Here is a 20,273-nt window from a genome sequence, read left to right on the forward strand (position 1 = left end):
GAACATCTTTATCCTAGCCCAAAAAGCAATATGTAAAATAATTACTACTTTAAAAGCTTATTAGATCAGCCTCCCCCAATTGGACACCTCTACATATAATGCAGTTGCAGCAACCAGAATCCCCCAAAAAACATTAGAAGATGAGCAGGGGAATTTTCCAGCTGGCTGGAATCTGATTGATGAAATTCTAAATGACCTGGCCAAACTTAATACATATGGAATATGATATTTTATTCCTTCATCACCTTACTTCCTCCATCTCTCTGAAAAATACTGCTGAAATTCTCTTGCAAAATCTGGCACCCAAGAGTTTAGCATAGGTTACCATGCTCTTAAGATGTGTATTATTTTCAAGTGCCCCTCTGGGTGGTTTTGTTTATTTCTTTAATAAATATCTTTCTGTTCGGATCTGAGCTTCTGATATCTAACAAATCCCTACTTGCAAAGACCACTGATATTGCATACATTACTGGGATTTAAATAAGAGATATAAAATGGATGAGGTTTGATTGGCTAAAGAATGGAGGGAGCAGCCCATTTACTTCAAAGCACAGTTGTTCCCACAGCAGGCAGATGGCAGCTGTTAAAAAGGAAACTTCCTTTAAAGCAAGGAGACGCCTGACCACAATATAATACTATTGCAAGTGGCCACAACTAAAATCTCACCATCGTGGTTGGATTCAGTAATTATGCTACACCAAAAGATAGTTGGCTTGCTTGGAGCTCAGTGCATTTGGTAAACCCAGCCAGCATAGTTGTGAACTAGAGTTTATAGTTTAGTGTGTGGTGTGAACCCTAAAAAGTATGGTTTGGTCAATTAATAAATGATCAAACAAATCATAATTTGGTACAGCATGAACATGTATGTGTAAAGAAACAATGAAAGATACCAGGATTTCTCAAGTATTTTACAACCTGAGGTGAAACCGTTGCCACAACTACAACTACATCTGTATTATGGGTTTGGGGATAATGGGAGAAGTAAGAAGTAAAAGTTGTGTTTTAATAGGGGGGTATTTATATTTTTATTGTTTTTATTGTCTTGTTTTTTAATTGTAAGCTGCCCAGAGTCACCCACTGGGGGACATGGGCAGCATATACATTTAATAATAAATAAAAATAAAAAATAATCCAAAACAGTCATCAGATGTGAAAGGGCTGTTTTAATACCTTAGGCTGGATTAGCCACAGGAGTAAAACACAGTTTGCCGATTTGTGGCTTAGTACTGGATTCCTCAACCGTGGCAACTTGAAGATGTGCGGACTTCAACTCCCAGTCTGGGTCTGGCTGGGGAACTCTGGGAGTTGAAGTCCGCACATCTTCAAGTTGCCACGGTTGAGAAACCCTGGCTTAGCATACCACAGGAACCCAGCCTACTGTAGCTTATTAATTAAACCACCATTAAACAAACTGTGATTTAGAGTGTTGTGTCAACTCAGTCTTCAGGAGCCAGAACCCAACCAAATGAAGTCTCGCTCAAAGCGAATGAGTTATCCAATCCAATTCAAAGTGAATTCGGTGTTCTTGCTCCGGGCCGAGGCTAGATAAGACTCCATCCTACAGACTTCAAACCAGTCCCCTCCCCCTCCTCCTCCCATTCCTCCGACCGAGCGACCCTCCCTTTCATTTTCCGGCGCTTCCACCTCTGACTTCCGGTCCTCTCCTTCATTCCCGTCTCTATGCCCCCGCGACCTTTCGAGGTCGGCGCGGTGCGATTGGTTGCAGAATTCTCGCGAGAGGCGCGGCCTGATGGGGTGAGAGCGCGCGGGCGAGAAAGAGAGGGAGGGGGGCGGAGCGGGTGAAGCGGCCTGGCGTCAAGGTCCCGGTGGCGGAGGCGGCGGCTGGCTCGCTCGGTGGGTGAGTGGCAGGAATGGCGGCCGCGCCTCGCGGGGGTCCGTTCCGCTAAGGGAGCCGGCGGTGGATGACGGGAAGTAGCCATCTTGGGGCCGCTCGGCGCCTGTGGGAGGCTCGCCCGGCCGCGCGGAGGGGCCCGCCCCCTCCTGGGCCTGCCGCGAGCGCGGAGAGACAGGAAGCCCCGACCTGAGGCGCGCGGCCCTGCGCTCGGAGGCCCAGCGCCGGCTCTGCCCGCTTGCCGGCCCACCCAGGAAGCAACCTGGGCGAGGAGCCACGCCGCTTCCTGAGGCGCCTCTCGCGCTGGCAGCCGCCTGCCTCTCGCGCTACAACCCCCCCGCCCCACACACACACACACCCGGCCTTCCGCGATGGGGCTCGGCCTTAGCTTCCTCTGGAGTGTAGCGAGACGCCCTGGGGGAGGGCCACACGCTGTAGGACTGAGTCGTGCTCGCCAGATTAGATGCCCGTGTTTGAATAATCCAGAACTGGTCATCGGGGTAGAGAAAAGTATGAAAAAGAGGCGAAGGGGAGAGGGAAGAAAAAGCGCCCAGACTCGTTGCGTGTTTGGTTGGGGTACACATTTAAATGATAAACTTAATAAAAAAAATTATTTTTTTTTAAAAAAGGGGTTCTCTATGTTCCTGTTTCGACCCCTGGGGTCTGTTGAAGAGAGTCTGCCTTCATTAATTAACTCCACTGAGCTTAAGAAAATGGATAGTTATTTCTGTACCTGAGATACTCACGTTAAAAATAGCTTGGTTGGTACTAGTTCCCAGTCTTATAAAACAACACAGCTGGATTGGATTTTCTCGTCAAGCATTCTCTTTCCAAAACACGTTGATTGGGTGTTGCCTAGTCGTTCATAGAATATAATTCGTTTGTTTGTGAGGTTTCTGTACTGCCTGGAGTTAAAGTCACCCTAGATGGCTTTATAGAGCTTACATGTGAGACACCAAGCAGTCAGTCTGATAATCAATTAAAATGGTAAACTAATTTGTGCTGTAAATAATGGCAGAATTTTGTAAATATGGCACTGCTTGAGTACAATTCATTTCTGATAACTTTTCCATTTCTTTGGTTCCAATTTACCTTAGGTAAATATCAACCACTCAACTTGTTATGCTTACAGGTTATTGATAGGTCCATCCCCCATTAATTCATGAAGCCTTTTTAAAGAACTATTTAAGTACAAATCATTATTATCATGACTCAGCAGGTGGCAGCACCTGTCTGATCTTGCCTCAGCTCAGAAGAAAAGCAGAGTTGGGCCTGATTAGTAATTGGATGGGAGACCATCAGGAAATGCCAGGGTTGTAGGCTGAATGTGAAAGTAAAAAAAAAATTGTTGTGGAAAAAAGGCAGTGATAAGTCATTTATTGCTACAAAGAAAACTACAGAAATGTTTATGATATATTGGTGAATTCTGTAGCTAAGTACAGCATATGCTGTTTGAGGAGGAATGCCCTCTTGAGTAAAGGTTGGATAAGCTAAAGTTCTAGAACTGACACTATTTGTAGTTCTAGGAAGTTCTTGAGCTTCAATTTCTAAAGTAAAATATCCTTTTCCACTTAGGCTTCCTTTGCCATTCTTCATGTCATTTTTTTCAAGCTGGGGCAGTTTGAAAAGTGTTTTTTAGTTATAGTAATATGCATCTTTTAAACAGAGGAAAGCAAGACATTCTGAGTGTGCAGATAAACTTGGAGCACATTTACGTCATGGCAATTTGCTTAATTATGGTGTGGTTATAGATTGTTAAGAGATGAGCTGTGAACCAGAGTCAAAATCTTACTCTGCTATTTTACTGCGGTGCACGTCTTTAAGATAGTCGTCATTTCCCCATCTTCCAACTGCAGCTTAAAAATAAGAGTCAACAAGATAGATGACTATTATTATGCTATATGGTATAAGGATTACTGAAATAAATACCCCAGAACATTAAATACTTTCAAGAGCATGTTATGGTGGCACAGTAATGTCTATAATATCAGGAACTTTGTATTCTGACAGTTCTGTAGGGCTGTGTAGCATGTTGGATTTGAAGGCAAAAAGGTGCTTCGAAGTGCTATTGTAGCTTCTGTCTGCAGCTCCTTAAAGCAGCTGCTGCTTTTGCTAGCAGAAAAAATAGTTGTGTAATTACACAAATGCCTTTTGCATTTGTGAATTTTTTAAAAAGCCTGTATCCATGTTTAAATCATTGGAGATATAGTTACATATTTTGATGGATGATAGTTCAGCATTTTCAACCTGTCTTTGACAATTCTATGTTAGAAGACAGCTGTCTTAAATTTATTCTGGAAAGTTATGAGGTCCCCATTTTGTCTCTTCTGTTTGTGCATACCATTTCTGACAGCACTTTCTTTATTTTGCATGAAGGTTAATATATTTTGGGGAATGAAGTATAATATGGTTGGCAAGTTACGGTATATATCATGCTGGAAAACAAAAAAATATATGATTCTCTGGTTAGACCAATTACATTATTAGATCCCATGAGTCTTAAGGAAGTGGAGAGGTTCTCAGAGCTGTTAGCATTGCTACGTGTATATAAACTCCATAACCTTCTGGCTGGGCAAGGCTACCTGTGGTTGGATTTGAGTGGTAGCAAATTCATTTTTGAATGAGGGAATAGTGAAAGAGGTGGTGGTGCACCCCTCCTCAAAAAATCTGTCAGTGGATACAATGATACTGGACAATTTCTGTCCAGTCTCCAACTTCTCCTTGTGGGGGAAGGGTATGGAGAAGGTGATTGGATTGCAACTCAAGAGGACTCTGGAAGAAACAGATTATCTGGATCATTTTCCATCACCTTTCAGGCCAGGATATAATACAGAGACAGCTTTGATCACATTTGTGGATGATCCTGATTTGTAGAATCAGGATAAGAGTGATGCAACTCTCCTGACTGTTCATTTCTTGGTGACTTACCGTACCATTGATCACAATGTCTTTGGACCAGGTTTGATATTTGAGAATGGGAAGCCCTGTTTTGCAGTAGTTCTCCCTTCTCTGCATCCCATTCCAGCTGCTGTTGATAGGGAAGGACAGATCAAGCCCAAGACCCCTGCTTCTGGAATTCCTCAGGGTTCAGCAGTTTCCACTCTCCTGTTTAACATCTACATGAGCATGCACAGTGGCAGATGATCCAGTGGCATGGAGTCAGTTATCATCAGTATCTTGACCCCTCGCCAGCCAAATGATGCTGCTAAGGTGCTGTCCTAGTGTCTGGAGATTTCTAGTGCCTGGCTGGGCAGAAACAGGCTCAACCCTAGCAGGATCAAGTGGCTTTGGTTCAGGAATTGGGCATCCCATCTTTAGTTCTAAGTGGGGTTAGATTTCCCCAGATAGAACTAGTGCACAATTTGGGAATCCTCTTAGACTCATGGCTCCTGTTGGAAGAGCAAGTGGCAGGTGTGGCTAGGGAGACCTTTGCAGAGATCCATCATGCACTAGTTTCACCATTTTAGGGCTAACAGAACCTTCCAATGGTTTAGACTACTGCAGTACACTCAATGTGGGGGGTCAAAAACATTATACTTGTTCATTTATTCATTGAGGAAAATGATCCAAAGCTACATATTTGTGTGTGGTAAAAGTATGTAAACCTAAGGTTTCAGTAACTGGGTGCCCCTTTGGGCAGCAACATCTGCAACTAAACTTTTCCAATAACTGTTAATTAGTCCTGCACATCACCCTGGAGGAATTTTAGCCCATTCCTCCTGTAACAGCTTCAACTCAGGGATGTTGGTGGGCTTTCTCACATGAACTGCCTGCTTCAGGTTCTTCCACAACATTTCTGTAGGATTAAGCTCAGGACTTTGACTTGGCCATTCCAGAACATTAACTTTCTTCTGCTTTAAGCATTCTTTGGTCACACAACTTGTGTTTTTGGGTCATTGTTTTCCTGCATGACCCACTTTCTCTTGAGCTTCAGTTCATGGGCAGATACTCTGACATTTTCCTGTAGAATTTGCTGGTACAATTCAGAGTTCATCATCCAGTCAATGAGGGTAGCCTGTCCTGGTCCAAAGGCAGCAAAACAGGCCCAAACCATGATACTGCTACCACCTGTGTTTCACAGATAGGGTAAGGTTCTTCTGCTGGAATGCAGTGTTTGTATTTCACCAAACATAACACTTTTCATTTAAGCCAAAAAGTTCTATTTTGGTCTCATCCAAAATAGATGAACACTCTTCCAGTAGCCTTCTGGCTTATCCACGTTGTCTTTTGCAAACTCTAGACAGGCAGCAATGTTCTTTTTGGAGAGTAGTGGCTTTCTCCTTGCAACACTGATATGCACACCATTGTTGTTCAGTGTTCTCTTGATGGTGGTCTCATGAACACTGACATTCACCAATGCAAGAGTGGCTTTTAGTTACTTAGGTATTACCCTGGGCTTTTTTGAGACCTCCCAAAGCATTACATGCCTTGCTCTTGGTGTGCTCTTGGTTGGTCAGCCACTCCAAACAATGGTGTTGAATTGCCTCCATTTGTATGCAGTCTGCCTGATAGTGGACTGGTGGAGTCCATACTCTTTGGAAATAGTTTTGTGACCTTTTCCAGCCTGGTGAGCATCAACAACTGTTTTTTGGAGGTTGTGAGGAATCTCCCTTACTTGAGATGACACACATCCACTGTCAGACTTTGAATAATTCTGTTCTTTAAATAAGGCAGGACCTCCAATGTTCACATCTGATTATCATCCCATTGATTGAAACACCTGACTCTAATTTCCCTTTCAAATGAACTGATAATCCTAGAGGTTCACCTACTTTTGCCACACACAAATATGTAGCCTTGGATCATTTCCCTCAATAAATCAATGAACGAGTCTAATGTTTTTGATTGATTTGTTTAATTGGCTTCTCTTTATATAGTTTTAGGACTTGTGTGGGGAACAGATCATGTTTTAGGTCATACTTATGCAGAAATATTGAAAATTCAAAAGGGTTCACATAAACTTTTAAGCACCACTGTAGTTGTATTCTAGGGCTTAATTGTAAACAGTGTATTTTGCAATGTGCTGTGGTTAGAGGCAGTATCATGTTAGTATGTGCAGTGAGGCTTGTGTCCATAAATTTGATTCCAACTGCTCTCCTTTGTAATATTTAAAATTCATGTCCTGATTTCCTTCCATGATGACTTTCCCTGCCTCCTCTCCCAACATACTGAGTCAGATCATGGAGATTAGAATTATCTACTTTGACTGACAGCATGCAAGATGTAAACAAGCAGAGGGAAGAATATTTACTTTTCTGAGACTGCTTAGCCAAGGGGAGAATAATCTATATATAAATCACTAAAGTGTATTCCTTCAGATAGGATGCCCAGTAATCTACAGGGTGTTGAAATTAGGATATATAAAGTCTCCTTGCCAGCTTCTTGACATAATAGGAGGGCTCAGTGGGTTCAGTGACTCTGATAGTTACGTTGGTTGCAATATGAGCTTGTAAAAGGGTTCACCTTTGCCAGTAAGATTAAAAAGAGGAGGCCAGTTGGGACTTGCAGGTATCTGGGAAGACAACACACCTGTTAGAAAGAATTTCAAACTCAGAAGAAGTAATGGCAAACAATTTATCTGTTGATTCCTTGATGCTCTCTGAACTTGGTTGTTTGCTTGCAGATGTGTCATTACCTGACTAAGTAACATCATCAGTGCTAGTTGAGTGTGGGGTTTGCTCCCTGTTTATATACAGTAGCTTGCCCTGTCAGTGTGTGTGTGTGTGGGGGGGGTGTTTCTCCTTGGTAGTTCCTTGATTAGAGTATTGTTTTCTGTGTCCATAAATTTGGGTATTGTTTCTGATTAGGGTATTGTTTTCTGTCAAGCTTCCATGTCCACTTTGTGGACATGTCTGAAATATGAAGATAGCTTTAGATACCAGATGATGAGTCCCCAGGTCAGAAGACATCCTAGTTATTGACAAAGAATGTTAAACATTTACAAGTAACTCTGAAGGAGACCTAAGCCATAAGGAAGCCTGGCCACTGGTGGTGCTAATATTAAGAGAGGAATTTCTTGTTGTACAAGTATGTATAAGGTTGGAGTATGGAATATGAGGAGAATTTGAAATCGTTGCAGCAGAATTGTGTGGGGCTGAAAAACAAACTATTCAACATATAGTGACAGAGTGCCAAAACAGAGCCTACAATGGAGATTTTGTTGATTTCCTGGCTGTGACAAATGAAGTAAAAAATTATATTTGTAATATAGACCTATGCTTATAATTTTATATTTTATATTTCATATTTTGTATTTTATCTCTTGTGTTTTTATTCTACTGAATTGCAATGTGAATATGCCATATGATAAATAAAAATGTGTCTAAATTGAAAATTTTAGAAATATATGATCTTAAGTTTATGGAATGGACCGATTTAAATCAGATGGGTATGTGAGAAAGGAATTAGATAGCAATGTTACTCAAAAAACATTGCTGAGTGTATCGTTGGCTGTAACTTAATCAACAGCAGATCATATGCATTAGAATTAATGGCTATACGGTGAATATCAATGATTTCCAAGTGCATGTGAGGTGGAAGACACTGAGGAATTCTATGGCAAATGGTGCTAAATGCAGTGTTAACAATACAGTACAGTATTATTATTAGCTGAATGTAATGCAAGTGTTAAAAAAAATTGGAGTACAGGAAGTTTTGGATTGAATAAATGCAATAATGCAGGAGATAGGTTAATAGAGTTTTATGAATAGAGCTGTTCTATTCATGCTTCTGTTCTGCTGACACTTGCTTCAAGTTACAAAGATGCAGATCTTGTGCATGAATATCACTGAATGCCCAAATTGGAATCAGATTAATCACACAGGTAACAAACAGAGGATGAAGAAGTGCAGTGCAGTAAGACGGGGCGTTTCCAGGAAAAACTATAAGTTGGCATTTTATCTGTATAATTGATAGCAGCTTAGTAAATTAAAGAAAGCAGGTATGCCAGCAAGATTTGTTCTGGAAGATACACAATGAGAATATTACATAAGTATTACATGCTTACCTTATGTGAAAGAAACTTGAGGACCTATGGGGAGAGATAAGAGATGTTGTGAAAACTGAAGTGGAAAAAATAATCCCCAAATTTGCAAGAACAAAAGATCCAAGTGGATTTCAGAAGAAATTATAACAGCCAAGAAAAGAAGGAATATACAAATCGTGGCCCACAATAAGGACGTATTATGAATGCAGCCTTTTTAGTGTCAAGCCATCTCATTGTCTAAACAAGGATAAATACCTCAGTGAAGAATGTCAGCAAGTAGGGGAATATAATAAAGCAAAAGTGAGAGATGATCTTAAGAACAGAGAAATCACAAGAAAATTTACAGCTGAGGCATGAATACTTGAGTAAACCTGGAATACAAGCAAAGGATGTTAAAAGAACAGGGAAAGATTGCACAGAAACTCTGTAGATATATAGGATTTACTTATTAAAAAGATTTTTATGGCTGCCCATCTTATATACAGTAATCCAGGGTGGCTCATAGCAAGATCAAAAATATAAAACAAAATACTGTAAGATAAAACAGCAATACACAACATCAACATTGCACTACACCCTGTGGTGCCCCCAATAACAATGCTTCCATCGAACAGTTGCATCCTATATTTGCTAGGCTCCATTCACACCATAACCCAGTGCCTGGGGGAAGAGCCAGCTTCTTGTGACTTATAGAAAAACAAAAACATTTAGAGAGGCTGTACACAACAGCTGACTGCAATAGAAAATAAAATGCAAAATGCAGTAGACCAGCCATTAAATACCAGGCACCAATGAAATGCCTATTGAACTATTTAAAGCTGCAGGTGAAAGGCAGGTAAAGTGCTAATAGTTCTGTGTCAACAAATATAGAACAAGATTGTCTGGCCTAGAGTTTGGAAAATATTAGAATATAAGTCTACACTAAAGAAAGGATATATAAGACAATGTGTAGATTGTCAAACTACTAGTCAGATTCCTCATACAAGTCAAATTTTACTTAAAATCTTATAGAGTAGAGCCATACATAAGGGAGAAGCAGCTTTTAGGAATGGCAGTAAGCTACAAGGTCAGGTAGTTAATGTAAGATGGAATATGAAGACAGCAAATGGAGATTTTCTTTTGCATTATTGACTACAGCAAGCCTTTTGTGTAAACGTACCAGAATCTAGGTTAATGGGTATACCAGAGCACCTGCATATTCTTCTGATGAATCTTTATCACGAGCAAGAAGCTACTGCAAGGACTGAATCTGGAGAACAAAGAGGTTCACAGTAGGAAAGGGAGTAAGTCAAAGATGCATATTTTTCCCATATCATTTGTTCAACTTACTCAGCAAATAGAAGAATGGTAGGATTGGATGAAGTGACAGCTGGAGCCAAAATAGGCAGCTAGAACACTAATCATTTGAGAGTGGCAGGTGATTGGATGTTTACTTTGCTGAAAGGAAAGAGGAATTTGAAGAACTTGTTATAAAAGTCAAAATGGAAAGTGACAACTCCAGATTCATGTCATCTAGCATGCTTATTATATTTCCATTTGAAAGCAAAAATGTCCACTAGACAAAGTTAGAGAACTGCATTTAATCTTATGACTGCAAATTAAAAAAAAGGTTAGTTTGTAATATTTATTTACTAATGGTAAATGATTAGCTACAATGAAATCTCAGTCTAATTGATCAGTGGGGCTGTGTGTCCCTTCATTATTCAGAAAGTATGTCAGAATAGTAATTTACATCACTTGAGTAATGAAGTAGTTCTGCACATGTCACAAAGTATATTTTCTGCAAAATGACATTGTTTCATGGAAATTTGGTCTACCGCATGCAAAGTCTCTTGTACCTTGATCTGGTAAATTCAGGGTTCACTATATTTTTAAACTGTTGGGAAAGATTGAAGGCAAAAGGAGAAGGGGACGGCAGAGGATGAGATGGTTAGATAGCATCACTGAAGCAATGAGCATGAAACTGAGCAAACTCCAGGAGGCAGTGAAGGACAGGAAGGCCTGGCACAATGTGGTTCATGGGGTCATGAAGAGTCGGACACGACTTAACGACTGAACAACAACAACAACAAATCAAGATTGCGTCTCAGCCCTCAGCTTATTTTTTGTCTCTTTTCTAGTGAAGGACAAAAATGAGTTATGCAGAAAAACCCGATGAAATCACAAAAGATGAGTGGATGGAAAAGCTCAATAATTTACACATCCAGAGAGCTGACATGAATCGCCTAATTATGAACTATCTTGTTACAGGTAACAATCACTAGATTTATTATCTCCTCTTAATTTAAGAACAGTATTTCCAGCACATGTTTGTATTCATTGATGACTCTGCTCCAGGAGAGTCTTTTATGAAGACAACACAGCTGGTGTTATAATCTGTAATTATGTGGCAATATTATTATTTTGTAAATTGTGTAAAAGTTTCTTAAGTTTTAACAATACAGTCTCTTCTTACAAGCTTTTATAGGGAAAGGGACAAGTAGAAAAGAGGGAGAAAGGGAGAAACAAGGAAGGACTCATAGCTACAAATTTTTCAGAAAGATTTTATTGACTTCAAGGTCTGGCCACTGAGGAAGATAGTTTTGAGAGGGGGTTTTAATAAGAGAATTACATCTTTTCATCTTTTTTGTCCTCTTTTGCAAACAGAAACTTCAGGTCCTTTTTGTTGTAAAAACAAAAATAACAAACATTCAGTGCTGATAGCATTCAGGATAAGCTTCCCTTCCCTTCCCTTCCCTTCCCTTCCCTTCCCTTCCCTTCCCTTCCCTTCCCTTCCCTTCCCTTCCCTTCCCTTCCCTTCCCTTCCCTTCCCTTCCCTTCTTGTAAGCAGTTTCTACTTGCATTGCATTTCAGAAGGTTTTAAAGAGGCTGCTGAGAAGTTTCGAATGGAATCTGGAATCGAACCTAGTGTTGATCTAGAGACCCTGGATGAAAGAATAAAAATTCGGGAGATGATCCTCAAAGGTCAGATTCAGGAAGCCATTGCACTGATCAATAGCCTTCATCCAGAACTATTAGACACAAACCGGTACCTTTACTTTCACTTGCAGGTAAGCTACAGATTTAAAGAGGTAGGGATTATATTTATTAAATCTAAATAATACATTTATTATTTTAAGAACTATAATAATTAAATTAATAATTTATTTTAATTTGTAGGACACACATTTTTAATACCCTTTGGCCTTGTGCTTATATAAATGTGTCAGTTATTTAAAAGTGGACTGTCTAGATCAGAACTGTCTAGATCAGTGTTTCTCAACCTTGGCAGCTTTAAGATGAGTGGACTTCAACTCCCTGAATTCCCCAGCCAGCATGAAGTCCACTCATCTTAAAATTGCTAAGGTTGAGAAACACTGGTCTAGGTGCTCCAGTACCTTAACAGTATTATGTACATATTGGCCTTGACATTAACCTGAATGGAATTGGAATTGGGGAGGATTTGCCATTCAGACTACCCTTGTAATAGCAATAACCCAAACACAACTATTCCCCCCCCCCCGATACAATTGGCAGAATCAAATCAAGCAAATACCCATTGACTGCTATAACTACCCATTGACTGCTATAACTTTTTAAAATAACATTTGATTGATGCAGGTTCTGACAGAATGGTTAAACTGTGTCTTAGAATTATGTCTGAAGCAGCTACTGAGTAAGGAAGATTTATTGTAGCTGCTAAGAAGCGGAACAGGTGAAGTAAGGTTCAGTGAAAGGCATATTATAGTGTTCTGTCTTTCTAGTGCAACAGCTTAGTACCAGCTGTGCTGTTAGTGTGATATTTTATTGATGTTCAAGAAGCTTTAAAGTTGATTGCAAGAGTTTTTATCATTTCCTTGTACAGTCCTTGATTTTATTTGTACATTTATTTATTTATTTATTTATTTATTAAATTTTTTGGCCGCCCATCTCCCCCCAATGGGGGAACTCTGGGCGATTCACAACAAATATTAAAAACATAAAATATATAAATACATAAAACCTTAATTAAAAACATTACTAAAAAGAAGAAGGAGAGACCAAGAGGATGAAAAATCTGAGGCTGAAGGCAGAAGGCCTCTATGGAGCTAGCCATCCCCATGCTTGAGGTATTCCCACCCCACCCCAGGCCAAGTGGCAGAACCAGGTCTTCAAATCCCTCTGGAAGGCCAGGAGTGTGGGGGCTAATCACACCTCCGGGGGCGGAATGTTCCAAAGAGCGGGGGCCACCCCAGAGAAGGCCCGCCTTCTGGACCCCGCCAGTCGAAGTTCTTTCACTGAGGGGGTCCGAAGCATGCCCTCTCTGTGTGACCGGGTGGGACGGATTGAAGTCATAGGGGAGAGGTGGTCCCTTAGATAACTTTATTTATTTATTTATCATATTTATATAGATGCCCATCTCACACAAGGTGACTCTGGGCGGCATACAACAATTAATGTGCTGTTCCATGCAGTTCTTCAGATGAGCATTAGAACTCCAAATGTCTTAAGCAGGAAAAGTCAGGCTTTGAATGTTAGAATCATATTAGAGAGGTTTAGGACATTAAGTGTCCACATTCTCCTCTTATTGACACAATAGCTTGAAAAACTACCTTGTATAGTTTTTCTTCTGACCATTAGATTTTTTGTTTGTTTGTTTGTTCAAAGGCTTTTTTTTTTTTATCAAAGTTGAACGTTCAGCTGATACTTGTAATGTAGGAGAGAAGCTGTGTTTAATTTAACTTCCTATTTCTGTTTTTGTATTTGATCTGTGCAGCAGCAACATTTAATTGAACTGATTCGGCAGCGGGAGACTGAAGCTGCTCTGGAGTTCGCTCAGACTCAGTTAGCAGAACAAGGAGAAGAGAGTCGGGAGTGTCTGACGGAGATGGAGCGCACGCTTGCTCTTCTTGCTTTTGATAATCCAGAGGAATCCCCTTTTGGAGACTTGCTCAACATGATGCAGAGGCAGAAAGTAATTACTAGTTATGGAACTAAAATTACATATTGCAGGACTCTAATTGCTGGTGCATTTACGTTTATCTCTTGGTGTGTTATGGAGAATAGGTAGCTTTTTATCATTTTTCATAGCAGACTGAGATTACGGTTTTTTTGTGTGTTTTTTTAAGTGCTTGCTCAATCAGCTAAATTGCTCAGTTAATCAACTAACATTTTAACTCATCATTTGTGAGGGTTCAAGTTGATTCGTGAGGCAAAGATGGCTGGGAGTGGCAAACGTAAAGAGGATATTACTGCCTACTTTTCCAATAGATGGTCATATCAATAATAATAGAGAATCTTACCATGATAGAGGGTTTCATGGTATCCGCCACCAATGGAACCGCATACACCTGCAGAATAAACTCTTCTATCACGTTATGTCTCACTCACTATCACTAGCAGGTTTGGGGGAAAGAGATGCAAAGCAGATTGTGGATGAGGAAGAGATAATGAAGAGGAAAATCTTTTGAGCAGATGCAGCTGGATTGTGTACATTCTTTATTTCCAATAAAGCACCTGCTCATACTCAGTCAAAAGCACGCTTGCTTTAATCCAGAAGCCTTTTCTTGTTTGTTTGGAAGATGCTACTGCGGGAGCTTTTTTTTATTTTAACTATTTGGGGAATGAATCTTTAAAGCTTGGCATTAATGAATGCCTCTGCGGTATCTTATTCTTCAGGCTTTGCCAGACCCTAACCTTTTTTAGGCTGTGTTTAATTTACAAAGCGGTGTCCGCTATCCTCAATCCACCCAGCTATTTCGTTAAGGTCTCTATATTGCAGATGGCCGTCAGAATTTCATACTGTGAAGCCCATGATGGAAAATGCGACCCTCCAGGTCAAAATCAATAGTAACTGGATAACACTGGGTCACTGTAACACAGAAATACGTGTTACTAATCGAAGTTGCTTGTCTCTCTTTCTAGGTGTGGAGTGAAGTTAACCAAGCTGTGTTAGACTATGAAAATCGTGAGTCAACCCCCAAACTGGCTAAATTACTGAAGCTACTACTGTGGGCTCAAAATGAGCTGGACCAGAAGAAAGTAAAATATCCCAAAATGACAGATCTCAGCAAGGGGACAATTGAGGAACCCAAGTAAAATGTGCAGATGGACACTAAATCTCACAACTGCACAGTTATATGCATTTTTAATCAGTCTGTGACTGAAATATTTTTACTACAGTTCAGGACTTTGCAATTTGGTTGTGTGTTTTGTTTCTCTCCTTGGCAAGCATACTTTTAAAGGGAAGGGGTCCCTTTTTAAATGCAGCAAACTGGCATTGGAAAAGCATTACATCACTCTGACCATCTGACTTAGGCTACGCACTGTCATATTTTTTAGCCAAATACCAGGTTCTTTTTTAAATACTGAGCTGAAGGTTTGCAGTGTCCGGCCGCTGAAACAGATTTTGGTGGCCGGTGAATTAATGTTAAAACTCTTGGCAACTCTCCAGTTAAAAAATCTGTTTTTCACTTGAACATGGACTTATTTTCTGTGTTAATTTATAGCCAAATATGCATTCCCTATTTATAAGCTAGCAATTGGTTAAAGTGATCATTTTGTAAACTTCCTGGCCGTGTTGTTTTCTGCATAGACTATAGTATAGAAAGCTTGTAAGCTGTAACTGAAAATAACTGCCCTTGCTTTTCACACCTTGGTGACTTATTTATATGGGGCTGAATGTTATATTCATGATGGGCCTAGTTCTCTCAGAAGTGTTGCTAAAAATAAAAGCATTTTCTTTTGTAGTTTTCAAGAATGACCAAAATAGCCTCTGAAGAACGACATTAAATCGCATTATAGTTAGGCGTTCTTTCCCCAGAGTTTTATTTTTGTTCCATTTCTTAATACCAGTTGCAGTCATTATACTGCTTGGGGTGATAGTTGCAGCCTTAAAGCCAGTAATATATTTATGGATGGTATGAAAGATGGAAATAATGTTAGCCATTCCCAGTAAGAAGAAATAGCTTAATGTAGACCCACTGGAATAGTATAAACAGGGGCTATAATTTTTAAATGATGGAATTATTTTAACAGTTTCTTATCTTGGGTAAATAGCACTCTGACTTTACAAATCTCCTCCCTAGAGCTCCCATCTTTATGGTGGGGTATTGTTATAATGATTAGGATTTATTTCTGCCCCTGTTAAAGACCCCGTAATTCCGTGAGTTATGTCTTACTCAATTGCTGCATTGCAGTCTCCTTTTTGGATGGTCAATATCATGCAAGGCTGTTTTAAAAGCATCATTCCCCTATTTGGCTGGTAGTAATAAGTGCTAACCTGACCAGTTTCAAGATTATCATCCTGCAACTAAATCAATTAAGTCGTCTCCAAGCCTGGGTATCTAAAGTAGCCAAGCCGTTTACGTTACTGCTACCTAGCAGCAATCCCCCTTTCTGTGCTCATTTTACACAGGAGTACCTTTCTGGTGGATGGGAAAATACATAGAGTAGCCATCTAGGAGCAGCCTCCTAATGCTTGGTGGGTAAATGAGCAATCTATAGAATGCAAACGTTTGGCTTTCGGCAAGTTTGTTGCTACTGCAGTTGCTTGGTGTAATCAATCTTTGCATAGGCCACCAGAAGCGTCTCTATATTCCTCCTAGAAACAATTGAGACTGACCCAGGAAGGCTTCCTGAGGAAGATAAAGGTTATGTACTTGTATGCAGCTAGATTCTGGATGAGGCCAATGGGTAGACTAGTGTTACAGTAGTTCAAAGATAAGATGGCACTTGTGTTTTGCACTGATGCTTGTACAACTTATCATCAGAGAGAAAGCTCTGACAGAACATTCTTAACATTTTTGGAGATCTCTCAACATGGGATTGATTGCCACTGCTTTTAGTGTCCCGGATTGCTTTATTCCTGAGAAATGTTTCCTAATGACTCGGCCTGATAAGTTCTTTTAACTGACTGAGCACAGCTATGCTGAAAGTCATAAGGTCTAGGCCTTCTTCAAATATGACCAATTTATCTTTCCTTTCCTAGCAGTGTAGAAAGTTTAAAGGATCAGCTTTCAGTGTGACATTGACCAACAGTTGGTTTCTCCACCAGAAATCCTGTGTGGCAGCCATGTTTAAGAGGCCTCCTTTCTGTTTAGAGCATTGTGTTTAAGCCATGGCTGCATAATAACTGGAATTTACACTATTTTGTTTAAGAGCCAAATATGCGATACAACTATGACAATTTAGATAATGGGTATTAATTTGGTTTTTGTTAAAACATCTCACACTGAAGCAGCTTTAATCTGTAAAGGTTTTTGGGGGGTAACGTTAGAGAAGAATATTTAAAATGGTATGAAAGAAAGCTATGCATTTTACAGAGCGTGCAAGGGTGTAGTCCCCGTGGTACTTTTAGGGATCTTTATATTCACATGTATATAAAATAGTTTGCATATACAAATTATAATATAATCAATTTGAATTATTCTCAGATGGGGAGGGTGTAAAATATAACTTATGAAAATATTATTCACAAAAAAACACAGCCCTCACTACATAAATGAATTTTTGTCATACACATGAAAAATGTCTTACTTAGTGGCTGTGAAAAATGGTTGCAATTTATCTCCATAATGTTAGATCGCCACTCTTAACTGCTTAGCATTAAATACGACTTTGATCAATACATTTCACATTTGGTTTTTCTTCTAGTTTCTTCTTATGAACCTCTTTGTAGAAATAATGTTTCAGAGAATGTAAGTGTTCTAAATCACTCCTATCACTGTGAGTAATTTTTGCAGTCCACGTGGAGTAGATTTATATTTTGTGTACTTTGCGTGTGTTTTTGAAGGGTGTGCAAAACATTTCAAATTCAAAATGTTTTGAGTTCAAAGTGGATTGTTCTAGCTACTCCAGAAGGGATCCAAGTTTGAAAGGTAGGCTCAACTTTCACAGCAACATACATAAATAACATAAAAATAATGCTGATTTGTGTGGGTTTTTTTGGGAAAGAGCCATGCTTAGTAGGACAATTTTTGGAATGAATTAAAATGAGGCAAAGCAGCACATCTTAAAGGTAATGTTCATGTGAAGTAGTAAATTAAGAGATTGTAGAGTTTCCCTTCTCTTCCAAGATTGTGGCTGTTACAATATTTTGGATCCAGACATGCTTTTGACAGATAGAAAGCTCCCTCTGTCTGTAGGAAGCAGCCCGACACGAGGCAGGCTTATTTCTGAAGAAAGAGAGAGAGATGTTCATTTCATGTACCCTCCAGAACTGACTTTCAGGAATTTGCTAGGAGGGCAATAGCAGCAACATGGAGAATCCCTTCCTCCATCCCAGTTCTTGACTTTAAAGCAATCTTTGTGTAATTGTGGTGCATTTATCATTTGGAAAATAAACCATATTAACCCTATTTGAATATGAGGTTGAAAGATGATTGTGTGCTTTAACTTCTGGTACATTTGTGGCAGAGGTGAGTTGGACTAGATTTACACACTGCCCTAAGCCTTTATATGGTTGGTTGGTGGTTAATTTGTTTTTGGATTAGTATGATGTATGAATTCTACCATTGCGGTCTGAAAACTGTGGTTTAAGACAGCATTGTGTCTGAAATACTTTTATGCCTTGTTCATCTAACCTAGGTAAAACAAACCATGTGTGTTCAGTGTAGTCATTACCTAACAATATGCCATGCTAACATTTTCAAAATAGTATTTAAGACTTCTGTAGTCAAGAAATAAAACAGGCACAGAAAGCTAGAAATAACAGTACTCCCTAATTTTGTAACAAATCCAACATTCTTAGTATAAATACCTTTAGAACTAGTTTATAGGCTATTAAGTTATTTTTATTTATGCTAGGTATTACTAAAAAGTGAAGACAATTTTGCAGGCCTTGATTCTTAGTCCTCGAATAAGCAAAAAAATAAGAATTTTTCTCTTTTTTACTCTATTTTCTAATGCATATTCTTTGTTTTTATCAAAACCTCCCTTCCTTGTTGAGGAATTATTTCTTTAAGTAAAAGAAGATAATTGGTCAAGAAGAGATGTGGGTATGGAAGTAATACTGTACATTACTGCAAATGGATCCCTTACAATAAAAGAAATAGGTTCCAAAGGAATAGGCTTGTTTTGTTGGAAACTGGGAAAGATGATGTGCAAATATTATTAACGTTAATATGTAGCTCTTCTCAAAATGGAAAATATATTACCGAGTAACCGAGTCAGTTTAAGTAGGTTTCTGGCATCTAGAATTTGTTTTATGTCTTCACTCAGTTTCTTCTCAAGGATCTGTAATATGAAAGTTAAACCTTTACTTTTTGCAGGCAGAATAGAATATTCAGTTTTAATACTCTAGCTTATATTAATATTCACATATTAAAATATTTTGGGGGATCATCTTAATGTCGTTGTGGAATTGTGAGGGCCTGGTGGAGGCTGTCTCCCAAAAAAGACTGCCATGTCAGGAGACTTCCAAATTCACATACTGACCGCCACAGTGAGTCACAAAAATTCCATTGACCAGATGGCGACCCACTGAGGGAGGCTCCCTACCACTTTCTCCCCAACAAGTTTTCGATCTAGCCTCCCTTTGACCTTTTTCCTGGGCAGACATCTCTCCCCCATAGAAAACCCTGGACTGACACCACTCATCTTTCTTTCTTTCTTTCTTTCTTTCTTTCTTTCTTTCTTTCTTTCTTTCTTTCTTTCTTTCTTTCTTTCTTTCTTTAAACTACATATGGTGCTCAGAGGCATTTTTGTAAAAAGACAATTCTAGGATCTTCAGCGTTGATTTGTAAAATTTGTTTTATTTGTAAGTAACTTGTAAGATTTCTATACTATCTTTCCTCCAAGCGCTCAAGGCAACCCCTCTTGCCTCCAGTGTTATCTGCGTAACCAGCACCACTTGGGTGCGCTGAATGAGACAGAGTGATTGCTCAAGGTCACTGAGCAAGCCACCATGGCTGGGGATGGGTTTGAACCTGGATTGTTTCTCTCCATGCCTGTCCTGTCAAACATCCAAACCACTGTGTCAACATGTGTTTTGTTTTGATTTTTTTGTTAAAATCTTTAAAATCATGGAACAGGGATCCTGGTTGGTGCCAAGGAAGGTATTCATGGCACTGTATTTCTAGTCCTTCCTGCAAAATTTCAGCATAGCTGCTGCTAGGTAAGTTAATTTATCACATAAGTTTGAAAGTGCAAAACAAGTAGTACCTTAAGGGACTTCATAGCACCGAGTACAAAAAAATGTCTCTAAGCATAACGGAAGCTTAAAATGAAATTGGAAAACAAAGACTCGTCGTGCCTCATGCTCAGTGCAATCTAATTGATGGCTGGGTTTGCATAACACATAAAAAGATGCTCTCAAGTCAAGCTTGACATTTGGTGACTGAATCAACGCAGTTTTCTTGGCAGTGTTACAAAAGTAAATTTGTCATTGCATTCCAGGATGTGTTTTCGACTTTCTAGCCTAGCCTTAGAATTCCCAAGTAGTCTCTCGTCCAAACACTGACTGGCTCCAACCCTGCC

General features: G+C 39.6%; 1 protein-coding gene across 4 annotated transcripts; it reads left to right on the forward strand.

Moving 5' to 3' along the window:
* Nucleotides 1-1,736: 1,736 nt before the first annotated feature.
* GID8 (GID complex subunit 8 homolog) lies at nucleotides 1,737-18,154 on the forward strand. 4 transcript variants are annotated; one of them, XM_015889624.3, is made up of 5 exons: nucleotides 1,737-1,755; nucleotides 10,958-11,087; nucleotides 11,691-11,887; nucleotides 13,573-13,770; nucleotides 14,721-18,154. In XM_015889624.3, the coding sequence occupies exons 2-5, from the start codon at nucleotides 10,970-10,972 to the stop codon at nucleotides 14,892-14,894; spliced, it is 687 nt and encodes a 228-aa protein (XP_015745110.1). In that variant the 5' UTR covers nucleotides 1,737-1,755; nucleotides 10,958-10,969; the 3' UTR covers nucleotides 14,895-18,154. The 4 variants fall into 4 exon arrangements, with proteins under 4 accessions (XP_015745110.1, XP_007437150.1, XP_007437149.1 ...); XM_007437088.4 differs by having other exon boundaries at nucleotides 1,753-1,854; XM_007437087.4 differs by lacking the exon at nucleotides 1,737-1,755 and adding an exon at nucleotides 1,760-1,858.
* Nucleotides 18,155-20,273: the final 2,119 nt, after the last annotated feature.

This window comes from Python bivittatus, unplaced genomic scaffold (genome assembly GCF_059951505.1).
Source record: "Python bivittatus isolate LINGU-HERP-01145 unplaced genomic scaffold, Pbiv_v1 ctg000700_np1212, whole genome shotgun sequence".
Classification (NCBI taxonomy): Eukaryota; Metazoa; Chordata; class Lepidosauria; order Squamata; family Pythonidae; genus Python; species Python bivittatus.